At 45.4% G+C, this 26,999-nt stretch overlaps 2 protein-coding genes across 2 annotated transcripts; both read left to right on the top strand.

The window, feature by feature from the left end:
• The first annotated feature begins 1,840 nt into the window (after window positions 1–1,840).
• On the top strand, window positions 1,841–3,919 carry LOC128304775 (uncharacterized). Its single transcript, XM_053042005.1, has 3 exons — window positions 1,841–2,416; window positions 2,485–2,575; window positions 2,649–3,919. Exons 1-3 carry the CDS (start codon window positions 1,841–1,843, stop codon window positions 3,917–3,919), a joined length of 1,938 nt encoding a protein of 645 aa, XP_052897965.1.
• A 16,993-nt stretch (window positions 3,920–20,912) lies between these two features.
• LOC128300735 (eukaryotic translation initiation factor 4E-binding protein) lies at window positions 20,913–26,811 on the top strand. The gene is made up of 2 exons (XM_053036907.1): window positions 20,913–21,472; window positions 25,216–26,811. The coding sequence occupies exons 1-2, from the start codon at window positions 21,325–21,327 to the stop codon at window positions 25,434–25,436; spliced, it is 369 nt and encodes a 122-aa protein (XP_052892867.1). The 5' UTR covers window positions 20,913–21,324; the 3' UTR covers window positions 25,437–26,811.
• The last annotated feature ends 188 nt before the right edge of the window (window positions 26,812–26,999 follow it).

Here is a 26,999-nt window from a genome sequence, read left to right as displayed (position 1 = left end):
TGGGATGAAATTGATGTGCGCCCTCACTCGAATATTTCCCTACCAGTTCTTTTTCTGTAATTCCTTTCATTTTTATCCCCCTTTGCCTTTTTTTCCTATCGCATTTGGATCTGTTCAGTACGTGAGCAGACATTCCAAAGAACGAGAGTCCACCGAGCAGTCCTACTGGCAGGCGATCATAGTAGTCGGTGAGAAAGTGTGTTGTGACAAATGAGATCCCACAATGTGTGTGTTTTTACCAATATGATGATGATGATGATGATGGTTGTGCTAGAAGATGGTGGTTCGGTTGTGTAATTGATGCCGCCACCAATCGTCGCTTCTCTACCAATAGCGATCGCCCGTAGGACAATTACTACGTTCCCCCATCGCGAACCACCGCTTACAGTGCCGCTGTGCCGCGGTTAGGGGAACAACGCGCACAGACGCGTCGGAAAACTGACTGCTCTTCACGCAAGAGTAGAAAACTGTGAGGGCGAGAGAACGATCTCCCAGGGAATTTTGGTGGGTTGAATTTTTATTTCCCCCGCACGCAACCCATAACTGTCTCACTTACCATCGATCGTGCCGATGGGTAGCATAGAAGGAAAAAAAAACGAGAGCAGCATGTTTTCTAGCGCGAGAGACAGCATAAACCGTGAGCGCCGTGCCGCGGGAGATGCATAGCGTTACAAGAAACAAACATTTCATCAAATTTCGTTCAATTGTTCCCGTCGTTTGTGGCGGTAGCTCGCGTCGATCGTTCAAGCGCGTGTCGGCCATCGTGTGTCGAGCATCGCGAGCCTTTCAATCGGAAAATAGCGGACTACGATTAGAAAACCGGAAAATTCGTTTCCTTATCCGACTGCCTAGTGAAAGTGATTGAAGGTGGAACGTGAAAGAGTAAAAGTTAAATTTAAACTACATAAACACACTTCAAAAGATATGAAAAAATAAGTTATCAATAAAGTTAATAAAATTGTGAAGAAAATATATAACAATAATTGTAGCACGGACGAAAAGCCAAGAAAAAAAATAATTAAGTGAGTGAAAAGATTATCATGTAACCGAATTTGTACTCTAAGTGTTGTCTAATCATGGACGATGATCAGTGATAGTGAACTGAGGGAGGAAATATTAAATACTTAATTGGTGTACATAAACTCGTGCAAAGGAATCGAGCAGCGACAAGTATGTATTGATTTAATATTACTGTGCGCTAATAAGTTAAGTGATTTATTTTAGAAACTTTTTTTCAAAAGTGCCTTTTAGTGAATAATAATTAATTTAAATCATATAAACTAAATATATTTTTAAGAGGCCTTACCTTTTTAACAAACTAAATGCTTTACTTCAAATCTGATCAAACAATTCGGATTACGTTTGTATTTTAACTAAAAATTGTGAGAACCCAAAATTTTGATTCCAAAAACTTAAAACCCATCATGAATTTTACACAAAGGAAGAAACACAACCCAACATTCGTTTCTATACTACCAATCAGAAGGAAACCGCTTCTAATTGATTTTTAACTGGTTTTGATCAAATAATTACACATACTGCTATCGTTGCTTAACCAAACGCAACATCATGTAATGAATTGATTTTGCCTCTGATCAAAAGTATCTTTATTACAACCTATTAAAGTGTACAGCGGACACACAAAACACCATGATGCACTTTAATTAAGCTTGCTTGTTGGATTTTTGGTGTTTTTCCCTTCATGAGTTGATGGTATCAGATAGATTCCTTAAGGTTCTACTTTTTTCCCTATGAATACTGCCTGAAAATGCTAGATTTTCCTCAAATACGTTATAGAACTCAACAATTGAAAGCTTTTCTTTTGCATCGCCAGCGCAAAATGGCCGGCGAATGGGACATCAATGATGCGCACATTCCCTTCATCCAGGAGCTTGCGTACGAAAAGTTCAACGAATGGGCCGACGGGCACGTGCGGCACGTGTACTATCCGACGGACGATCACGCCCGGAAGCACATCTCGGGATGGGCGATGCGCAATACGAACAACCACAACGTGAGCATCCTGAAGAAAAGCTGCCTCGGGGTGCTGATCTGTACCGCCCGCTGTAAGCTACCGAACGGAGGGCAAATCAATCTACGGCCCGCCATCTGTGATAAGGCACGGCGCAAGCAGCAGGGCAGGGCCTGCCCCAATCGGCACTGCAAGGCGGGTCGGTTGGAGGTGTTGCCGTGCCGGGGGCACTGTGGCTACCCGGTGACGCACTACTGGCGGCACACGGAGAAAGCGATCTTCTTTCAGGCGAAGGGGAACCACGACCACCCGAAGCCGGAATCGAAGACGTCCGGCGAGACGAGGAAGTTGATCGGTGCGACAGGCAGTGGGGCGAAGGGTGCAGCGGCCAAGAGTAAAAAGCTGTCGGTTCTTCTACTGCGAGATGCAGCACTAGGCAATAAGGTGTGTGGTTCGATGTTCTTCATCACTAAAACAACCCATTCTAAACAGTTGTGCCTTTCTTCCTTTAGCTTATGTCTCTTAAGACATCGAGTAAAGCGCATGGTACTACAGGGCCAGACATTCTACAGCCTCCACCACTGATTCCAGATCCCAGTTATGGTACAGTTCACAGTAAATTCAATAACTCAAATAAAATAATCTCATTACACTATCGCATTGGTTTCGGTTTTAGAAGATTCCTCAAAGTGCTCAACCTGCACCCGAACTCCTTGCGTTTGTAGGACCAAGCTAGGAATCAACTCTCTGGCCTCTTCCCTCGCAAGGCCTTCCGAAGGAAGTGGAATATTTTTCGAACCATCTGGTCATCAAACAACCCTCCAAAATCATCACCACTCCAATAGTGGGACGTGGCAATCGTACGAGCCCACCATCGAGTCCTTCACACCGTCCTCTGCATATGAACCGGGAGGCGGTCCTGCCAATGGCTCCTGCAATTCTAGCTTAATGAACGAGTGCTTCCATCCGGAGGAAATCTTCCAACTTGATCAGCCGCTTCGACAACAGCAGCAGCAGCAACAGCAGCACCATCAGAACAGCAATGGAAGTGCACCGGTCATAGTCAATCAACTGGCTACGACGACTCCGACCACTCTGCTCGATCTCGGCAGTGGAGCTATCTACAAAAAGTGCAACCAAATTAGCCCTGAGTACATATTTGGAGCGAACAGTGCAGCTAGTGCTGATCCAATCACCGGAACCTATCACACATCGAATCAATCCTGCTCCTACGGAACTTCCACGAACGAAAGCTGTAACACGCCGGTCACGGCGGACCATCATCTTCCGCTCCAGAGCAGCAAGTACTTCGCCAATGACACGGGCTACAGCAACATTCCCCACGAAGAAAGTTCCTCCAAGGATTTGTTGCGGTACATCAAAAAGGAAATTGGTTCCACCAACGCGGGAAAACCCACGCTCGGGGACGCCTCCCTAAATGGTGCACGTGGATCGCGACCGTACGACTGTGATCAGAGCCAATACAAAAAAGCTTCCTACACCTTCCGAGGGACATCCACCGTTGGGTCGTACTTCAGCAATAGTGTCAACAATAATAGTAGCAGTATCGTTAACAACAATAGCATAACCTCGGTGATATCACCCAACAAACAGGCTAATTACGACCATCTTACCAACGACGCGTCTGTCAATTACGATTATCACACCGCGGAACATGCCATCTCCCCCGGCAGCCATACGCACTCGAACTTTGCCGACCAGACGTACGGTACGAGTAGCTGCAGCTACATGAGCGCGTCGGTGACCGGCGCCCAACATGGCCAGGACCTGCAGTACTCTTATGCTGCCGGTGATAATTATCGTTTCGGGAGCAATTACGTGAAGGGTTCGTCCCTTGCGCCCATACACGGTGGTGCATCGTTTCAAGCAGCAGCAGTTCAACAAATGCATCCGGAGCTTCCAATGGCGGCGTATGAGTTCTATTAGAGCGCCGCGTGCTCTGGAGGGTGGGGCAATTCGATATGGGGAAGAATAAATGGTTGATAAGCTAATGGTTGCACAATTTTATTTGTTTAACATCCGATCATTTATTATTGCAGAAGAAACTATTCTTGGGCGAAGAAAGTCACGGAAACGTCGTGGAAGCGATGTATCATATTTCCCACTGTCAACCGATGTAATGGTTGATCTCTACGCTCATTTCTCAATCTCTATCCGCTCAAGGTCCAATTATTGCTTCTATTAAACTATTGTTTTTTTCAAATTGTGCAAAAACATAGACAAAATGGCTCATGTTTGTCCCTTTTTTATGACTTTATTATCCGCTAAATGAGACGGTCAAACAGGGACCGGAAGAAGTACAGCACATTGCATACCATCAGGGGCTTTGCGAATCAATACCGCTAGCGCCATCTACATGCGATGTACTGTAACTATATACGCTGCCCTCTGTTGGTGAAGTATGGAAGCTTGGCAATGGTTTTCGATTGTTATTGCAGTTTAGTTTTGGAAACCAGCCTTTTTTCCAACGACAACCCTTAAAATTTGTGAAAATTGTATAATATGTAGGGTAGTTTTAAACAATTAAAATTACTTTGAGAATCTTTTACTGCAAACATTACTGTACAGCAAAGCAAAAGCGCATGTTAAAAATTTGCCATAAGGATCTCTCATATTTTTGCAGGTTTAGTATTATAGAATTTTAAATTGAAAGAAATGTAAGGCTTGTCGCCTATAATATAAGTTATAATATATTCAATAGTTATTAAAATATACTCAAAAAATGCTTAGCAATGCTAGAAACCTTGTGGAGAAGCGATGAATAGGAGTATGCAAGAGGCCTTTTTAACTGATTTTTGAATGCACAACTCAACACAATAATTATATTTAGCAAGCTTATAAATATTTTTGTAATAAATAAAAACATAAACAAATAATCATTAATTGTGTTTATGTTTCATGTATCGGAAGTTAAAATGATAGCTATGTTTCAGATAAGATTAACACAACCGCATCGATCTCACGAATTCTACGCACACGATCTGTTAAATTTTAACTCCTAATTCACACTCCGTCTCCACCCGGTACAATATCCTCCCCAAACCACGTCCACGATTGAAACACCCACCATACGTATGCAAAATTTCCTGTTCTCTATTGTGAAAAAACACAATTCAAATGGAAATGGATTCTGTTTTCCCCCACTTGCCTTAAAGCAAATTCCGAGCAGTAGCCGAAGAAACACCAAATACCGTTAGTGGAGTTAAAAGTGCCTCACGGGCCGAGTTAGTTCCGAAGGCGGAAAGGACCTTGATCATCGGCACACACGGTTTGCTCGCGCTCGCCCCTATCGGACCGGTTGGGGGGTGTCTAGACGGCTTGTTTGAACATGCGCCAACCCGTGCAACGGGACGGATAAATTGCCTACATCGGCGCTTTATTGGCATCGGGTGGCACACGATCCACATTAAAGCACGCCATTAAGGGGTAACACTACATGCAATTGAAGCATAAACTCCCGGAGGTGGTGTGACTTTCCTTTTCGGCAGCTTCATTCTTAATGTGCAGCAATCACACATTCTCTATGTGATACATTGTTTTTTAAAGATTTGTAAGCAACTCATCAACAATTGTGCAAACTGTCACCTATTCTCTTTCGCTAATTGCATTTTAATTGCAACTAAATAATGCTCCGTAAGTCAACGCGGCGCCATTATCATTGATTGACTCCACACACCCACCCAGCATTGGTGCACAGTAGCACACTTTGTATGTGACAGTGAAATATGATCACAGGCTCACTTGGGCACGCCGGACAATATATTCCGCAAACTGGTCTATGCTATTCCTATCCTCCGGCACCAGAGTCAAACACGCTGCAAGGAAAACAATCCGCTACGATCGGATGACAAGAACTTTGTTTTCAAATCACCGGGACTGCTCAAGTGTCGTCATGTACTTCCAGCTATTTTTCAATAAACAAACAATTCCTTTCAAGTGTTCCCTACACTCGGTAATACAAATGTCGAGATTGTAGGCATAATCTTCTACGATTCAGGCACTTTTAAAGTAACTCATTAATTTTACGCTTTCCGAGCGAATGTTCCAGGCGATCAAACGCAACCGATCGCTGCTGTTTTGTATTAATTCTAGCGGCGTCTTAAATTGTCGTCCGGAGGGGATTAAAATAGCTTCCCGTCACCCACCGATTTCTTCCTATTGCTCGGGCCGCTATTTCATTTCCTGTCCAGCACGGTCAACCTAAAACAAGTCGTGCCCATATGCTAAGTTCAAGCACGTATAAGTGCCGTGCCCCCACCGATCGAGTCGCTTGGGCGGCTTTTGACGTAAACAACAAGTGTGGAGACGCATTCGCTTCATTTCACCTCCACCACACACAAGCCAACGAACACTGATACAACGGAATGGGGTAAAAAACAAAAAGCCAAACAACAACCCTTAGACACTTGCTCACTGGCCCAACGGTACTACTAATGCTGCATCGCTCGGGGTGACGTGATGCTGGCGCTTAACAATGTGTTCCACTGCGCACTAGGAGGTAGTGCTAGTAAACAAACAGCGAAACCGATAATTATATCATCCGATTAGGAATGGAGGCATCGTCAAAAGCTCGTCCGCCATCGTTCGATTACTCTGTCCCGCAGAGCGCCAAGATTCGTGTTGAGGTAATTAGTCCAAGTAGCCTTTTCCTTCCCTAAAACACTATAAAGCTGTCAGTGAGGACAGGTAGTCTAGCAGGGTGTGATCGTTTGTCAAATTGATCGTCAGCACTAGTGCTGCTAAACATAGCCCCTCTCCCCGCACGTGTGTGATCTTATTTTATAAGACCAAAAAACAACAATACGTAACCTAAACAACTAAAAATAACCTCACCTTACCGAGGGGGATAGTAGTACTATTCAATGAACCAACCGTCAATTGGTTCTTAATTCGAACGAGCAAAGCAACGCAGCGCGGTAAGCGGTTTGAACCATCCGGTTGGAATGTGTTGACCACCATCCAATATAGGTCAAGGAAACCCACCCGAGACCGTTCTGGATTCCGAACACTTTCGATGCATTTGGTGCCGAAAATGTTCAACAACGTACAAAACAGAAGAAATGAAGTGCAACGATGCAAGGCTTCGGACCGTTTTGATTAGTTTCCAAAACAGTCGCTTTAAATTCATTCATCCTTGATGTACTGCCGATGAGAGGGACCGGTATAGGGGAGAAATGTAGTATGGGTGGGGGAGGGGAGAGTGAATTTGGTATTCAATTTTATCCACCCCAAGGTTAACGATACGATTTTCGGCAATGTTGTTTTGTTTTCGGGTGTGTTTATACAACCTGTGCAGGCTACAGTTGGTGAGAAAGTTTTGACATTTATGAGCGATAACTTACAATTCTTTTCTAGGAATCTAACAAACAAAATTTAAATAAACATTTTTCTAAGTAGTTATCTTATAGAGGCGGTTTATTGGTGTTGACCACTTCGCGGAAAGCTGTAAACAACCTTTTATCCTTTACTTACAGCTGCAAAAGGGATTGGCGATCTGTTACATAATAGTGACAAGCCCCACTATAAAACCAACCCCTATAAACATCAACACCAATTACCGATGGTTAGTGATCGTTGACATTTTGATAAGATAAGAACCAGGGTACGCGTCTTCCGCTTATCAGCAGCCCCAGTGCAAACGATGCGTACTACTGCTTACTCACGATGGCTTGTGTTCCACAAACGAAAGTTCCTTCGAGCTGATATGGCCTTTAACACTGAAGCTGAAACAGTGGACTATGCAGGCTTTATTGTTTCAAATATAATAGCAAAACTATTGAAGTCTTAACCTCATGTACAATTCACATTAGTTTGGAAAGTTTGGAGTTCCTTCTCGGAACAGTGAAAGGGTACCTTATCCCGGATAGACATAAGGAAGACGGAGTCCCTCACTCTATTGGTTGGAGCCTGGCAACCTAGAGCAAGAGTCTATTAACTGCGGCCCTTAAGCCAAGCCTCAAGCCTTTGTGTAAATGACCCCCAACTACGGTAATTACAACCAATGCTGCCCGTGGACTGAAAAGTTTGGAGACCTCTGTCCTAGACCAACAGCAGAATTCAGGGGAGCAGGGGATCTTCCTATGCTAAGAACTGCGTCCTTAGGACATCGTGGATTCCGACGCCGCAGATACATGCCTTGAAGACGATCTGTCCTACACATTGGAGAAGTTGGTACATCCAACATCCAACCTGGAGATCCTCAAATATATGAACATTTGCTTCCAATGAGCTTATATATATAAAATAAAGTCTATATCTATTATAAAATCTGCCCAAGAAACGATCATCAATCACCTGAAGATTAAGAACAATGTGTTTGTGTTGGAACAATATGGAACATCACTTCCGCAAGTGTTGAAACACAACGTTACAACACCTCTTACCCACCAGGCATCGCCGCAAAGAAGTGTTTTTGTTTACCAGCGTGTTCCTGTCGACCTGTCATGATCCGATCCGATCCACCGGTGTACTTTGGAATCCCGCTTCCCGGCTAGATCACCCGGCATAAATTCACTCGTGATCCAGATTGTCGAAATTACGTTTCAAGTACCATTTTCAGGTCATCTTTCCTCACAGAGAACAAGCGTTTGGATTGTTTACAAGCGAAAAGTACAAGGGACGCGCAAAATCATACATCACCCATCCGATCGCAATGACCTTCGATTCGGCGAACATAGCGGAACTGATAGTCGCTGATCGGCACAAGAAAGAGGAAAAGCATCATTAGCGTGGTGATGATTTCGCCAAGCAGCTCCGGACGCAAAATACCACATGCGGCTTCGCTAACCCAGTCCAGAACATCTGCGCCACGGCTTGATAAAAAGTATTGCACTGCCAATGCTAAGCCGAAGTTTCATCATACTGTGGGCCACTTATTCTCGTCCGCTTCTCAACTTTCTTCTCAACAAGCTGCGCCATGTGGTGGTATTTTGACTGCAAGATGACGGAATTTTGCGTCGTAAATTCACACATGCACAAAAGGGATGCTAGTGGAGCGGTGTGCATGGGCAGCTAAGAGGCAAAGCGATAGACTCGCTAGAGTCACACTTGATGCAACGCCGCAGGCACGTGATTTCGGAAGGATCCATTGCGGTGGAAGGTTGGGAAACAATGTTGAAGAATCGTCTAATGTTGTGTAGTGAAGACCGAACCATCGCTTTCAATGTGTTTTATTTTCGTAATTGAACAAAATTCTTTGAAGACTCGCCTCGTTCTTACTTGCCTCAGCAAAACTGGTCTCGGTGTAAAACACAAGGCGAACCATTGTTTGATGCCAGACTCGCTTTGATGGATTTCTTCCTTTTAGCTGCATCTCATGTGCAGTTCAAACTCCATGCCGTACGAGATACATCAGTCACCCATCCGCACTGCATGTGACGTTCCGGATGATGCTAACCCTGGCAACTGTTGCGTCTATGGGCAAGGGTGGTTTAATCTGTTCACACGATTTAATGTGAAAGCTGTTTACTTTACTACAATTTCTGAAAATGGTTCCCCATCCGCATACGGCGTACGGAAAGCCGAACGTTGTTTGAACAATAACAGCCACAAATATTAGAATCCTAACGTTGGAAGCAAAATATTTATTGCTTCCTACTGTGCACATACTCTCACACACGGCCCCACCGGGATAGAAATAAGTTGCAAACAGAGCCAACAGAAGGAAGCACGGGGAGTTATTGGGGAGGTCCACCGGCAACCGGAACGGTCTAGAGCAGCTGGGGGCAATTAAGATAGAGGAGCTGCCACTAAAACCAGCTCGAACTGAACACTTACTTCCCACAATGTATGCCGTCGATCAGATTAAACGATCGCCAAGCTAATGCAGGCACAGACGTTAGGCAAACGTTTGTAAACTGATTAGTGCTCGTGAAGCACTTGGTACTTTTGAGTCGGAGCCCGCCAATGGAGTGTCACATGCTAAAGCATGTCTCACTTTCTCTGTCCACCTCCGTACGCCTCCGTCCTTAACTCCCGCTCAAGAGAAACTTGGAATTCCAGACTACTCTGATCAAGAATTGTTGCTGGAAATCGTCTGAACGAACGTCATTGGTTTTAGAATTGGAGTTGCAGATTTCTGAGCGCAACAGTTGGAGCTATTTTCCAACGAGCAGTGCCATTGAACACTGCACGGTGTACACTAAATCTCTATCCAACTATCCACGCTAAAGTGACAGTTCTTCAGGTCTCTAAATCGAGCGTCATTATTCAAATTTATTCCACGGTTCCAACGAGTTCTTAGCTTATCCAGCAGTTTAACTATACCCGTTTCGTTGACTCTGCGCTGCCTGGAACTTCCTGGAGCCAACCTTGCATCGCAGCTGACACTTTCGACAAAGCAATAACCGCACCATGGGTGTGCAGACCGGTTAAGAAAGAGTTAATTCTTGCGCACCCACGATATCGCACCACCCCCGTAAAAGTGTTCGTGACCGGCATACGGGCGGGTTCGGAAGCCGCCTAGGGTTAGCCTGACGCTTCTTGTTTTGACTGTCACGAATACGATGCGTTCGGTTGAGGCCGGCGTCCTGAAGCGATTAAAAGAATTCCCCTTTGTTGTACCAAATGGAGACAAAGACTGGAGCATCTTCGGTAGTAGAGTTGGCGATTACATGCATGCAAACGCATGTACTGTGCGTTGACATTGAATTGCGGAAATGCGAATTTAATGCAACAAATTGCTTTTGAGTGGAGTTAATGTATTTTGAAGAGGAGATTTAAAAGGAAGATATACCGATGAGTTCACGTGGTGTACAGTGCGTGCCCATTTAAGGTGATACGGTACCCAGTATCGTGTAATCAGCTTGTTTATTTCAGACTGGTTGACCAGAACCAACCGAAACCAGTTACCATGCTGCCCCGCAAGTACATTGAATCACCAGCCGTTCCAGTTCCATCCAAACTCAGGAATCAAAACATGTGGATGTCGTTACCTGCCCACGGCGATAAGTTGACAGCAAACAGAACCTTCTCCCGCTGATATGCAATCCATCGTAACTGACCTTGCCATTTGTTTTTTTGGTTAAATCACCAAATCGAAAACAAATGCAACCAAACCGGAGCTGAACGTATTTTGTTTTGTTCGCTAGTGGTTTTTTTTTTATTATTTTCCCTAAGGTCTATAAACGAAAATACACGAAACGCATTTACGAGCTGCTTTGAAAACATACCATCGGGCGCAGGCGGGCATGCCACGGAAAAAGCCACGTTTGAAAACACACTACAGATTGTAGGTAAACAACAGCGGATCAACAATGCGATAAACCGGATTTCGTTTGGGCCTTCTAGCTCAAATCTTGCCCCTTCGCGGGCAAGCCATACGGCAGCGGTTGACAAATGGCGATAAGAACACATCGCTAAAGAGTGGTCTACTATTGCATCAGATTCTGTTGTTATCGTAAATACAAGGAGGAAGCAAACGAAACACACGACGAGAAGAAATGCCTCACACACAAATATTGCTCGCAGTAGGCCGTTTGAGACTACCGGCAAACGATATTACCGGGGTGGTTTCTCTGGTCCGGGAAACCATCCCCTTCAAACGTGAAGGGCGAGGAACGCATAATGGCGCGTAGCTCACACATTCGTGATATTTGTTTCTTTTATCTCAACACACACACAGATAAACCCCCAAAAATAGAACCCATTTCGGGCGGAACAGACAGTGCTGCCTGTAGTATAAGCCGTAGTCCAACGTCCAATGACCACACCTCGGCCGGCAGCCTACTGAGACGCACGATGCAGGGTTGGCTTTGCAGCTAATTTGATGCTGCTTACCATTTGACACCTTTCAATCGCATACCAAACGTGACACGTTAAGTAACGGCTAATAATAATTCCGCACAATACCTGACCCATCCTCAAACAACTCTGAGCGAGCAACTCGGTTTTTAAGCGAAAAAGAAAGCGAAAGTCCCAACATTAGTATCTTCATTAGCGAACCCTTCACTACACATGTCTAGTGCCGAAATTTGACCTAATTTCATCCACTCGTCTACTGCCCCGTCGTTGCCACAGTGGGCGATGGTCACCCATTTTTCCGTTGCTATCTTCTCCTCGTGTTCGGAGGTTAGGTCCCCCACCATGCAACCAATTAAGTATCCGTTGGCGAACGTGGCATTCGGCACAGAAGACACGCGAGAATGACCTCGCCGTGTAGCATCTCCCGTCTACGCTGAACGTGGGGGAGAGAACGTATTTTTGAGGAAAAAATTCCATTACTTAGAATTATTGTGTGTCAGCACAGGAGTGGTGGAAGCTAACGATAACGAGCCCGTAGTATCCGTAGTGCTTCGTGATGATTGATAAAGCGATTCCATCGCAGTATGCATATTGCTGGAATAACACCAATCCCCTAGCACGCGGCTGTGTGATGAAGTTTCATTGAAACGCCATGTATCCGGTTGACATTTCAGACCACTCGGGAGGAAGTTCGTTGACAGATGAGCGCGTGGTTTAGTAATACGATCGTATCAGCACGTACACCGTACGGGACGCAACATTCATCTACTGATGGCTGATGCAATATCGTTTCCAAACCACGACAAAACATAGACAACTGTTTACTAAATTCGGTATCTAATACGAGCGTGTACAGCTGCTGTGTGCGGGACACTTAATTCAATTCCACCGCTGTCAACTGGCCGAGGTCCAGGGCCGGAGTTGTCCTTGAGAGAAAAGGCGAAGTGCGAAGAATACATTTGCAAACGATCGTTGCGATACACGGGAGATAATCGGCGTCGGAAACAACTTCAAGGTGAAATCACCTTTTCTTTGCCTAATCGCCAAACACCACAGGCAACACCCTGTCTCGGAGTGGCCAAAAGGTGTTTGACACGGGTAAACAGGCGGCGCTGTTATCGGGCGGGCATTCTTATTCCAGCTGCATGGGAATGAGATGCGTCGCAGACGCGTTGGACGGACACATGTCCATACACCGTTACGTGGTATCTAATATACGGTACAGTCACATTCCGGATTCACTGCTTTGCATCGGATCAGAATCGGATCGTGAACGTTCGCTTTCTTAGCGCTTCATTCATCGTGCGGTGTTAGACAGAGTTGAACACTTGTATCAACAAATGCTCATAACATGGGAAATTCCAGCAAGCTTTCGCTAGTGCAAAGTGACTTTAACATTAGTCATGCAGTACTTAGAAGAACGATACTAATTGCTTGGTTGGAGATGATTCGATCACAAAAATATCCTAAATATCTTCCATTACTACTGCTCGCAGTGGCTATAGATATGCTTCCGAATCTGAGTACGTATGAATCACTCAGTCAGTCACTAAGCGCATGAACAAATCTACTTTGTTCACATAACTCGTCCCAACAGCTGTCAAAGCAATGAGTAATTCTTCCTCGTACTTGCACCACATCAGACTCCTGCAACAAAGCGGCATTCTTGATGATTAAGGTTCAGACATTTCACTGTTGCAAATAAAAGGCACACAAAGGTGTTGCCTTGTTTTCCAATCATTATCCTTTCTACACATACGAAAGTTAGCACACCAACGTGGAATGTATTCTGCAAAGAGTTCCATCGTCTGATCGAACTGTTTAGTTAATGATGCAATACAGGGTACCAACGTTTACAGAGAAAAAAAAAAAACAGTCAGAATTACTAAGCTTGCTACACTCGGTAACTTTCCACGAGCGGTGAGTGAAGAAGGAACTCCGTCCAATAGCAGAACCGGTACGGGTCGTATGTTTCTGTTTACCTGAGACTCCAGTCAAAAAGATAGATTATTCTTATCAAACGTGAGTCACCCACTGGTCCGCTTTTTTAACAAGGGTTCTCCTTGTTTTATGTTTAGTACCACACAACAAAGAACAGTATCGAAGCAGACCGACCCTTAGTGCATGCATTTGAAGTGCTTGTTTAGAACTCTTCCTTCGTTACTTGCGCCTCTATTGTGGCAGTAACATAAACAATTTCGCTCGTGCAACAACCACAAACAGTACCGAAGCGAACATGGTTTATGATGCGGATATAATTGAAACACCAGCAGAAATAGCGCTTCCCATCCGCATGCCTCCTACCACATTTCGTTTGCTGAAAATAGCGTGGATAAAATTAAAACGCCAAGCACATTACTACGACGTGCGAAAGGACATTGGCGTAAATAAAATATTATTGTACGATGTATTTGTTTTTTTTTCGCTTGTTGTTGTTATTCCATCTCGTACTAGAAACATTCCTCTACTCTGTCGGATCTTAGTTGGAAGAATATAATGTATTAAAAAACCTGAACGCAACATCAAGCCTCAGTCGGTAGGAAGTTATTTGCGTTCGCTCAAGTTCAATGCACCAGCGTCCGCATCGGATGAAATATTACCAGGAAATGTCCCACGAAAATTCAGTGTTCGATTCGAAATGTGTTTCGCTTTTCCCTCAGTGACGCTTGAAAGTATAAATATTCCAAGCGGTTAAAAATTCTTAAACGTTCAGCACAACGTTCGGACTCGGCTGCCTCGTTGGCTACATAATAATGCGCTTGGGGACGCGTTTGTTTATGCTCACCGAACCATTCGATGGGGAGCCACGCGAGAAAGCATTGCAGTGCAACTTCAATATTGAGGAAACAGCGAGAGAGAGAGAGCTCGCATTCTGGAGGCTCGTCCCACAGCAAGACCTGCTTTAAAAAAAAACCCATGCCCTTCATTGTTGACCTTCGTTTTCACGATGACACGACGCAGTTGCCGAAATAAAGCCCGGCTTTAATGGGAGCCCTTAAAAACTGGTGAAGAACACGCCGTAATGGGGCGTGTTTGGTTTTTGGAAACCATGGAAGATGAAACCGGTTTCGCTTCGAGCATTCCACGGCAAGGGACTGCTGCGTGAAGATAAACATGGCAATGGGAAAGGCGTGTGTGTATCTTGGTTTTTATGTTGTTTTGTTTTCGTTTGTTCGCTATCAGGTAATACTATACCCGAATGACACTCCCCGGGTTCTGTTGCGTCTTAATATTTGACGATTTTTCAATTATGTAATTAAACTTCTAACGTTTGGTTAACTTGGACACTGAGGGCGTTGCGAACATTGCATCCAATGCCCGGACAATTGTTATCATTCATCATCGTCAAAGCAGGCCGGTCAAGTAGTACACGTAATTGAGCGGCAAATTCGGTGTGCCGAGCGGATCTACTAATTAGATCTACAGGAGTTTTTCCACTCGATCACGCGGAACAGCAAAACATCAACAGCTATCCAAAACGTTCAACAACATCGCTACAACAATCGATAAGCTGTGATCGTTTATTGCGTTTGTTAATGTAAGTTATTCAAACTTACACAAACGCTTGTTGACGGTGACGAATATGGTTCCGATAAAACGTCAACTACTAATCAGTCGCAACCCCCCAAACAACGCACTAACGTTTGCTGTCATCTGCATGTTTTGCTTGCCTTCAATCACGCCGATAATCGCGAGCACTTTCGCTCACTCTGTTCGCTCTCATTCGTTCACTCTTGATAGGTAGGAATTTGCTATGGTGACCACTAATGCCACTAACGTTACTTCCACAGCTTGCAAAGACGTGGCGTTGTCTGCCAAATGTTTGCAGCTGACGCAATCGAATGGATTGCCCTTTTTTAATTGCTTACCTCAGCGTGTGTATCAAAACACACACCGAAAAGCACACGGTTGTCACAGCAAACGTCGACCGTACGATAGCTGCAAGGAAGATCAACAACGCAACACATTGCCAGATCGTTTGCGCATTGGTCGGACGGTATGATCGAAGGATGATCGTGTCCATTATTACAACATCGTCACCGGGATGGTTTGGTAAGGTTTAAGTACATCGGTGACGCACCGTACCGAAAATAACTGAAACAAATCCAACGACTTGTCAAGTTGTTTACACTAGCCATTTCATTACTGTGATACTATCAAAGTGATACCGGCTGTTGTAAAAACGTGCAATCATAGTCTTATTGTGCCCTTTACACTAATCCAACTCTAATCATTTTGATAGTGTCCACTCTAAGTGGAGCTCGTAAAAGAGCGATAACCAATCCAGTTTCAACTAACTTTGCTTCGTTATTCGCAGTAAATTAAAGAATAACCTCAAACTATTTTTAACTAAAATGTTGGAGGACTTTTTCTTATGAATGACATCAAGCACCATTCAAACTTTTGGGCTGCAACGAAACGAAGCGGACTAATCTGGAATCGATTACAAGTGACCATTTAACGATGATATATGGTGCCTCGGTTAAATGATTTTGCCACAATTCACCACGGTTTACGATCGGTTCTTTATTGTAGCGAGTTGGAGGATTAAAATGCCCTCTCTACACCGGACCAATCATTGGCCAGAATTGACAGTAACGCTCGGTGCCACTCCGTCCCCGACACTGATAATCTTCGCTAAATCCTTCTGAAAAAGGGCACAAAACTGGATGAATCAATCAGCACCGCGTGTTGGTGATGACCTTGCAAAGTTTGCAATCTTCCCTAATGGCTTCTAGCGACCCGGCAAGGTGTGCGACGAGCTATCGATAATCGTCATTGATTCCAGGCAATCTTTTCGATAGTAAAAATAACATTTTATTACCATTGTGCCCTCACGTCGTCGCAAGATAGTCAAAACTCCCGCACTCCCTTCGGAGTGCGCTTTGTTCCCTTCAAAACGCGATGAAATGGGACAAAATGGGAAACGGTGGGTCTGGTAGGAAGTTGGCAGCCTGCTACCACAATACGTACACTCACTCGCACGTCCTGTTATCATGGACGATAAGAGACATCTCCAGCTATATTTTGTTAGCAAAAGTGACCCGGTCGGACGGTGTCGGTACAAGACATGCAAGAACAATCGCACATACGTATCGAGCCCGTAGACACACGCGATTTCATTTTCATTTCTCGCCCACCGGCGAACCGGTTCGGGGCGGTTTACTATTAAGGGTGAAAGATTAGGGCGCTACCACCGCCACCACCTACCGATGGTGCTGATGATGCGCTGAACGGAGGTCCAATTACTGACGCAGATGAAGAACCGCAACCTATCATCGAAGCGAAAGGCCGTTGTCTGTACTTGCAGTGCTGATAACATACCAGGCGCTTTTCTTCTGGCAGTCCGCTGGAAGTTGGACACAATCAGTGGCAAGTTTGCCGTCCACCCAACCCGTCTTGATCTGCTGCTTACTGCTCTGCGCACCCGACAGAAAAGACTCTGTCGGTTTTGTTGTGCGTCAGTCGGTCGGGAGTCGAAATCTGGAATCTAGCCGCTAGACCGGTCCCTGGCTGACGGGGCGAAAATGTACGCCTGTTTGCCAAACATTTCTATCGGCCACGTCTCGCCACGTCCGGGGCGATATGTGTGAGTTCGCTAAATAAAGCGCAATTGTTTCTTCCTGCTCTCGCGCGGATCCCTGCGATATGAAACCAGTATAGCGACTGGCAGGCGTGGCGAGTCGTGTGGCCTTTTTGCATAGAATTATCTTTTTCATATATGCTGAAGTTTCTAGTTGGTTGGCGAGTTTGTTGTCGTACTTGAATCGAACCAACAACAAGCGGGGGTACAATCAGATTTCAACACACGCGGTAGACAAATTGATTGATCGTAAGAGGTTCTGCTATGTTTGTTTACCCCCTGCGACTACGACTATTATCATTCTAATTATTCTTAATGTCATTTCCCTTTCTAGTGTAAGCGATCGCCCTTGTCTATCCACATGACTTGTCGTCACGATCGCGCCACAACATCAACACACCGGACATAATGCGTCGTTCCCTCTGTTTTTTTTGCAGTAAAATATGCGAAACATCCGATCGGCAGCTGGGGGTGTTGTTTTTGTTGGGGCGATAGATGCTGGTTTATCGTGCTCTAAACAACAAATTGCGCCTCTAACATCCTATGCACGATCAACCATAGCACTCCCACCCACAACACATCGTCGCATTTGCGAGTAGACTGCCTCAGTTTACATTTTTCGCTATTGAGTTGCGATCTGCACAACTCCTTGGAACTGCTAGCTTTTCTTGAAGAGTCCCTACTTCTGGTGTCCCAACATTTCTAACACCCTCCCCCAAAGATCGATCATCACGTTTGTTTATGGATCGATCCAATGTACCAGAGCGTCCAGAGAAATCCAACTGACGCTTTACATGTGCGGTGCGAAACATTCCTGTTTCGCATAAAAAGCCGCTAAAAACCGGTTCACAAACCGGTGTTTGTAAACATAGCACATACACCAACCCAGGGGGGCTGCGTAGCATCAAACTCAAACATATTTAGTCGATCATTTCCACTTGATCTTGCCCATACCATAGCCTCACCGCATGACTCACGCGGTGCTAACCGTTTCATTTTCATTCGGCAAACGGTCGTGCCTTCTACTTTCGAGCGAGACAAGCCTACAGGAGAAGAATACAAAACAAAGATCAGCTCAGATCCAAGGGCAAAAAAGGTCCGAGTGGCTGACAGAAAATTTTGCGAACCACTGCCGTAGAAGCGGCTTCACATTTGGTCCACACTCGTGGCGAGATGGTGTGTGGTTTCTGGAAGTGAGCAACGGACGGGATCTTCTCCGCTCCAATCTTAACAAAAACCATCAGCATAATCCAAGTAATATTGCGTGTCGCTTTTTTTCGGGGTTCTCCTCTGTATATACTGCTGCTTTCGGTGATAAATCCACCGAGGAGGATGGGATCTCATGAAGTTTTAGAGCTTCTTGAAGCTTGAAGGTATCATATGCTCGTCTAACTCCTTCCCCAAAGTTCAAATACTGAATTCTGAGTTACTCAGGCCCCAGAAAGTCTCAATAAACTTCACGGTTGTTCCTCACACAAAGTTCCAGTACTTGACGAGAGTCTACTCACAAAAGCCACCTTATTGTTTTATCCGAGCTGAAATCTCACCTACGAAGGTGTACTACGTATTATTTCGTATTGTTTTTTGAGGTTATATTTGAGTTGAATATCTACGCGGCAGGTGCTTTTTATCCCCGGAGGAAATTACCAGACTGTTTGCCGATCCACGTTCCGTGTTAACTACCCATGGCGTGGCATTGTTGTTTTTTGTTGGCAAAAGAGTTGTAACTTTTGTAAAGCGAATCGAAATTTCCGTGCGGCGGTGTGTGGATATGTTCCACTTTATCGAATGTGCCAACACGTTCTGTTAAGACGCACTTGCGAGGATTTCCCAAAACCGAACCGGATTGAGCGGGGACGGGGTGAGTCTCTGTGGAAACATTTGTGGAAAATTCCTGCTTCTGGAATTGTGCTGGTACAGCTGTTTACGAACACAAAATTGCTGTTCTGATAAGGTGTTTCGGGGAGGGTGGAGAGTGAGCGGGATCATAAATAGGACCAGGCATCTGGAAGAAGATATACCGAGCTCGGTACTGGCCAAAACTATTTTTATGAGCTGTTGTTTTTTTTATTCAACCCTAATTTCAAACATTTGCTGCAGCAAATGGAAACACATGTCGAAATTTTATGTGATTGAACCGGCAAACCCATTTACGCGTACAGTAAACAGCGCGCATCTCTTACGTCCGCCATAGTAGGCAGGCCGCACGCACACTGCTTGAATGACTGTATTGGGCAGGTTAAATGGTTAAACACAAACACACATAGAGAACCATTTTTATAATTTTATAATATTCCTTAAACCATCATTGATTCCCTTCAATGGAATATAGCGAAAAACTCTACACACGAATCGCACTGATTAGTGATGAAAGCGTGCCTTACACATTGTCATACATTTGCACAGCACTATTAATCTCCTTCCACGTTTTCTACCGGCAAGCCATTATTTTGAAGGCCACAGCAAATTCGTGGCCTATCCAAAACATCACCGTACCACCGCCTGCCCGCTTCCATCAAAAGCCGGTCCCACAAGCTAACCGGTGCCAGTCTTACGCACACTACCCTTAACGCTTTTAAGGGATGGTAACGTGGTACGAATGTGGTTTGGCAAAGGGGATGGTGGTGGTGAAAGAATTGATTGAAGCAGGGTAAGGAAACGCAACAAAAAAGGGGGAAGAAGAAATTGTTTGTGAGAAACTGCGTCGTAGCGAAACCGTCGCCCCGGAACGGGAACCCAGCCGGCATTCGATGTGTTTTGTTGGAAGTTCTTTTCCGTTCCCGGCTAAGGTAGCTCTTTTTGTCCAAGAGCCATGCCGATATCGACAGCACCCGACACAGTGCACATGCAATGTGTCTAGTTGAATGAATGCGTATTACGGACGCATTTCACGCATTACGCACGCAAGGAAATTTAACTCCCAAAAAAAGCATTTAAAATAGTGTATTAAATTTTTCCGGTTCTTTTGGGAAAAGAAACGCATTATTCGAATCCAGAAAATGTGCGCTTCCCTCGTTGTAGCGCTTGCGTTTTGCGTCTGGGCACGATAAGGAAGGAGGCCAACACCAACACCAGAAGCGTAACGCACACCAGTGCGACCCGAACTGCTGCGTAACTTGTGCTATGTAAAGGCAATGGCTCAATACAAGGGGTGTGCGAGGGTTGATTTGAGGGTGGTTCGTGGAGCGGTGTATAAAATATCGAACTGTGGGACATTGCGGTGAATGACACAAGTGGGCGTTAGAAAACAAAATTGCTCTCTTCGGAAGCACATTTAACTTCACTACTCACGCTCCATACCTTTAGAAATTCTAACTTGTTGGAGGTTTGTATTACAAAGAAATTTAAAGTACATTAATCCCCAATATGTTCATCTCGTTCTCTTTTTTGTCCACTAGTACAACCCCGCTGAATCCACCGTGCAGCATGAGCGCGATTAGGTAAGCATAAATATCTACTCGCGGATGTTCTTTGTGTGTGCGAGAGCGCCGATCTCGCGATTGTAGCGAACCGATGCGCGCACCAGCTCCTTGGATGTGTGGCTGGTGTCGGTATTGGTGTTGTTTTGGTGCGGCTTTAAATGGGACGGTCAGGCCGCGTTCAGGCTATAGTTCGGTTTCAGAGATTGTTCCGTGCGTACACTTCTCGCAAGAACGGCAAGCGCTACGACGCCACACAATTTGCTTTACTGCAGCAGCAAGCAAACTGACTGGACGTGTGTTTAAATTCGCCCTTACCGTTTAACACCGTGAACTGCTTCCACCACTGAAACACCACCGAGAAAGTTTACCGTGTGTTTATGTGTGTTGTTTAGTAACTGCCAAAGAAGGAAGTACAAAGCGAGATAGTATCGCCACCTCACCTGGATCACCTTCAAGTACAAAGAAGTCCTGTCGGATTGGAACATCCAGCCAACATAAAAAAAACCCCAAACAACCCCGAGTGCAAAGTGTGCCAGTGCTGATCCTCACACCCAGAAGTTAAGAAAGAGACACACCAAAACACCATGTCGGCATCACCGATCGCTCGTCAGGCTTGCGCCTCCATCTCCCAGGCCATCCCGTCCAAGCGGGTGCTCATCCATGACGCATCCGAGCTGCCGGATCTCTACTCCTCCACGCCCGGTGGCACCCTGTACTCGACCACACCCGGAGGTAAGCATTGCCCATCCAACTTCCCAAAACATACCACCCCCACGGTGGACACAGTGTTTCGTTTTGAAGCTGCGGTGCTACGAGCGCGAATACACGTACGCCGAGTGGCCCAGTGCGCAGACTCCCTGCATTACTATTACTTTCCAAATCCATTCATCGTACGACCCTACCGGTATGTTCTGTGTAGAACTGGCAGGAAGAAAGTGTGATTTGAAGGGGTGGGATGGGGTGTGTTATTGTTTTGGGCTCCGAATATAAGGGCACGCGCGCGCAAAATGAAGTTGGTAACTACGCAGTAAGATGAAAGGTTTGGTTTTTTTTGGGAGAAATTCTATTCTAGGAAGAATGATACAATTTCCAGCTCAAACCCAAGAGCTTCAAGATGCTCAATGCATTCGAGATCTACAAGCCTCTATCGGTAGAATTCCAGATAGGGGAAAAATTGAACTCAAAATGTCCAACTGATCCAACAGAACAGAACCCCAAACATGTGTTTTGCAGTGGCATTTCTGGCATGTGTACACATCTGGAAGAACTTATCAGGCCCAGCTCTCTACAACCCCAAGTATGAAGCCTTTTTGGGGTGATGTGATCGTGATTCTCTTGAGTGGTTCAAACGATTTCTTTCCTACTTCTCCTTCGACGAGAGTGTGCGTCGTCACACTGGGCGCAAGGGTAGTTCTATTTTCGGTAATGTGTCGCACACATAGCGCGTTGTGGCCACCAGCAGCAACAAACACTTCCCGTATTTCTGTTTTTTCTTCTTACCGTTGACGCACTTTGGTCCCATCATACAAATTGTGTTGGCCAGTGGTGATCGTGTGTGTTACCACCATTGGGGACATGCACAATTTGCGTTAGATTTGAATTTTATACACCGCATCACTTCCACGCAGGCAGTCACTGCGGACAAAGACCCCCATTTGTGGTTGATTCAACGCTCTCCTTCCGTATCTGCCACCACCACCACCAGACACCTGGGGACGTACTCTTGGCGAACGGGCCGGGGGGATCGGTAGATCAACACTAATAATTGCGAATCGTGCGACAAACAGTAAGCGGCTATGGATGGAAAGAAAACGTGAAACCGGTTCCTCCCACCAGGCTTAGCGAGTGCCTGCTCGAAGCTCGAAGTGTCGTTGTGTCCCGGCGGGTTCCAAGATGATTTAATTCCGTCCATGAGGTATTGAGCATTTGGACCACGTTGTCCCATCCTTCGGAGGCTTTGCTCATTGCCAGTAAATGTGTGCGCTTCATGTTTGTCTTGTCGCTCGCCCTGAATGTGTGTTTAGGGGTGGAGTTTATCCATGATAAGATGCTCTTATCCCCGTGGCGAGTACATCTTGATGCTTTCCTAGAAGTGGTCCAATTTATTTCAGCAATGCATGAAGGACTCTGGAATATGTGAGCCGAACAGCCAACAATCCATAACAAGATGGATAAACACGTTTTGGGACCCTTGTTTTGGGGAGACAGTGGAACGAGTTTGCTGTAAGAATAACCACCCCAACTACAGACGAGGAATTGGTTGTCCAAATAGAAAACAATATCCAAAATTGGAGCTCTGTTTTCATTCGCTGGGACACAACTTTCTGAACTTGGAAGTTGATAACAATGTCGTCGTCTGCCTATGTCCTTCGAAGTTCTTGCAAACTACTTTCATACGAACTTGATCCGCTTTTGGTGTACCAGCGAATTGGGTGCGATAAATTTATGCTCACCAAGATTCCCCGGGACTCGGGCATGGTGAGCATGGTTTGTGAATGTCCTACTGGAAGTGGCCATTTTTGCACACGGTTCTCATCCCTTGCCCAACAGTGCGATCGAACCATCTTATCAACTCGGCAAAAAGCCAATGAACCGCTCAAATACAACGCGTTTTTCTACCGCGGCAAGAGGAAGAAACAATGCCTCGTGTTTCGCATAATCGGCCACAGCGCTGCACCGAAATCAGCACACAGTGGCCGGAGTCTCTCTAATCAGTTGCTTCCAAGGTCCTTTCGACCAATCTTATCTCACAACAGCACACGGGGGCTCTCTTACTGCCGTTCCATACATTCTTGCTGCGTAAAACTCTTGCTAAACGCTGAGTAAATACGCACTGGTACGCACTTAACGACAGTTGGATGTCAAATGTGGTGGATGCGGAACATTCGTACTGGGTTTCACGATCAAACGCAAAGAGGGAAATAGGAAGGCCTTTTTGGCGTACATTGCATAATTTGGGAGCCTTGATCATCACCGTGGTGCCTGTTGGTGTACTGCCACGCACTGGCAAGTTAAAAATACACATCATCCAAACAGCTTACAGCCGTGTGTATTCGTGCAGGCCTGACGACGTGCAGGTCTAACACTAATCGCAGCAAGCTCTTCCCAAGCGGTTTTCACATTTAAGATATGGCACATACAGTTTAGATACCTTGTTTCATCCCTCATTTCTACTGATTGATCTTCAAAAGTGTAGAACATTCTTGCAACAAAACTATCCTCACATCGGCTGTACTATCACACCCACCAGATGCTCTCAGCTGAGAGATCCTCCTCTAGACAAGCGGGCGAATGGTTAAATATAGTACTCTACTACTGATCTAACCTTCGTTGTATGTGGGAGGGAGGGGGCTTCTTGGTGGGGAGATCGAATGCACGGGGTGGTTTGAAGGAAGTTAATTTTCTTTTCGACTAGCCGTCAAGCTCTCCACTAGGAAGACTCTGTTTACGACATATTAAACGGACATAAACGTGTGGACCACCATCAGCAGTCCGCCAATATCCCTATCGAAGCGTTCGGCTACCGAAATTTTGGACGCACAGATAAAAGTTGCGTGCGTGTGGCAATATCAAATCCCCTGTCAAACGCTGGCCTCAATTTCGATCCACGCACCCCATTTTGTGTGGTGGTGGTGCGATATGCAAATGTAATAAATAAACCTTCCCTTGTGTTTGGTGATCGCCATTTTGGTGCCCGTACCCCCCCTGGTGTACAGGTAATGTCTCACCAGGAAAATATGTGTATTTTGCAAAACGCGTGGACGTACACAGTTCGGTACGTGTGATAAAAAAACAACAGAAGCAGCTGTTGTTAAAGAAGCTTCTGGAATTGGATCCCGAGATGCAAATAAAACTGTCTTGCCAGATTTCGCGCCCCTGTTTGCTCGGCTGGATATGTATCCCCAAGAGAATGTGCACCATCTCTTATCAACGACGAAGAAAATTCTCGGCTGTACTGCGGTGCCGTGCCCGCCGTGCAGCTGTGCGATAGACAGTTGTTGTACGTTTGAATAACAAAAAAAAAAACAATTCTCTGCAGCAAATGGCTGGATGATAATTTGCTAATAATTAAAATTAAACCTCATTCCGCTGAGGCGAAGTAAAAATTTACGCCTCAACTCTCCTCGATCTGTGGGAGCTATGCCGGTAGATACACGCAACAAGAGGGAGCATTCGACAGGGTGGCAAACTCAGCAGAGATGGGGCCGAAACGAATACGCGCTAACGACGTTCGGGGGTTCTATGAAGGTCAAACTCGTCCGGCGGTGAGAAATGTGAAACCGCTTCGTAAAATATGCACACCAACACAACATGGGCATGATCGGCGACAGACGATCCGCGCGAATGAATGATAGGAAACGGTTTAGAATTCATGGCTCCGCTGAATGTGTACAACCATTTTGTTTCGCGAGATATCACGCTCTCTATTGCAATTTAGACCAAATATTAACGAGTGCTTTTTTTCTTCCCCACAGGTACGCGTATCGTGTACGAGCGAGCATTTCTGATGAACCTGAAGAATTCACCGTTGGCACGCACGCCACCGAGCAATGTGCCACTGAACCTGCTGCGATCAAGCGGAAGCCCCAACGCGAAACCGCTGTCGACACTATCGGTGGTGAAGCAGCAGAAACCTGCCCGTAACTCACCGCCAAAGTACGACGAGCATCAGGAGCAGTTCGATATGGATCTGTAAGCGGTCCGGATGTGGCGAACGGACAGCTCTGTCCTTCGTGCTGAGAATTCCACCACACACCATCCAGGAAAGGGAAAGTTCTCAAGCGGACGGGACACCAATTCGTTGGACAGTAATGCCCCGTACCCGTACCAAGGAGCAGAGGGTCGTCCAAAGCATCGGGGATGTGGAGCAGATATTACTATTACTTTCATTTTGCAATTTTCGTTTTACCTTGTTAACTTTGTTACGCACGTGCAGTGCCAGCGGGGCGGACCGTGGGACCGTGCTTTTGAGTAATATTAGGCATCTCTGAGTATTGTGAGCAGCCAATGGGCCATGGCAAGCGGGGGAAGCGATGGTATTGCTAGTCAGCGGCAAGACCACTGACGGGTCGTCCACACTTCTCGCCTTACTAACGAGACCGACGCGCTAACAAACCGCACCCAGAGAGAGTAGACATCTCGATAAATCGTTGGATGTAGACTTTATAAGTTTATCGTTCCTTCGGTAGTAAGATTAGCGTGCTATGTGTTTTAACGTGTACACATACACACACACACACCGGTAGCCACGTAAGGATCACGGCGACACGCCGTTTTTCTTTTATAAGTTTAACATTTGTTCGGTTCACATCACCAGCAAGGCAAAAGGCGACCATTTTGCTATGGACGATCAGTAGAGTTGTCACTGAGATAACAAAAAAAAACCTCCACAAAACTAGCATCCATTGCGTATAAGGATAAGGAAGAGAGCAGGAGAATAAGGTGAACAGGTCGAACCATACGTTACTACACAAGTCAACAAGTCTGTTCTCTAGCAAAGCGCCACCGAGGACGGTTTGTTTGACGATCGATTAAGTACGATTATTTTTTCCTAACGCTAGTAGCCGTACTCCACACAAGCTGGACGGAAATGTAAGCAAAGAATTCTCAGGATTCGGTAATTCGCCCACATTCGTGTCGCGCCGGATCCCTACACATTTGCTAGATGATGAGCATAGCTTATCGCTTCACTACGGTCGATAAAGGGATACCGCGTTGATGTTTGCTGAGGCCCTTCTCCAGAAGAGAGAGAAAAAAAAACAATGGAAGCAAGGCACACGCGCCTGGAACAAAAGCTTAGGGTGCAGATTTGATTTTTGTTTTGTCCTGTTTTAAAAAGCAACCTACTGGTGATTTGTGATAAAATGTGAAAGATTTCATTGACTGCATCCACCGATGATACCCGGACCTGTCGCGCGGTCGGACAGATACGAGCTCTAGCGTTGCGGGTTGAGGGAAGAGAAAGGAATCTTTCATAGTTTTGTATTGTTTAAGCCAAGAGTATAATTTTATTGTCTGTAAGAACTCATAAAGCCAGAATGAAGGAGATAAAATGTTTCGAAAAGAGTACAGATTTGATTTATTGGATTTCGTGAACGAGAAAGGCACGCTAAACTGCTGAAATATGCAAACAAAATGGAGAGCTTAGTGGCGAAAGAGCTTTATAAAAGCTAACAAAAAAAAGCGAAACGTGCACGTTGGTATGGTTTCCGTATGAATGTTCGTTTTTCTTTCGGTTTTTGTCTGTGATTGAAACAGA

This window comes from Anopheles moucheti, chromosome 3 (genome assembly GCF_943734755.1).
Source record: "Anopheles moucheti chromosome 3, idAnoMoucSN_F20_07, whole genome shotgun sequence".
NCBI lineage: Eukaryota > Metazoa > Arthropoda > Insecta > Diptera > Culicidae > Anopheles > Anopheles moucheti.
Note: the sequence above shows the minus strand (reverse complement) of the source record. Positions and strands in the feature narration are given on the sequence as shown.

Bases quoted from the DNA above. Each gene is read 5' to 3' on its own strand.
- LOC128300735 (XM_053036907.1), top strand. From the start codon at position 21,325: ATGTCGGCATCACCGATCGCTCGTCAGGCTTGCGCCTCCATCTCCCAG. The intron at 21,473-25,215 runs GTAAGCATTGCC...TCTTCCCCACAG, and splicing joins GTACTCGACCACACCCGGAG to GTACGCGTATCGTGTACGAG.
- LOC128304775 (XM_053042005.1), top strand. From the start codon at position 1,841: ATGGCCGGCGAATGGGACATCAATGATGCGCACATTCCCTTCATCCAG. The intron at 2,417-2,484 runs GTGTGTGGTTCG...TTCTTCCTTTAG, and splicing joins ATGCAGCACTAGGCAATAAG to CTTATGTCTCTTAAGACATC. The intron at 2,576-2,648 runs GTACAGTTCACA...TTTCGGTTTTAG, and splicing joins GATTCCAGATCCCAGTTATG to AAGATTCCTCAAAGTGCTCA.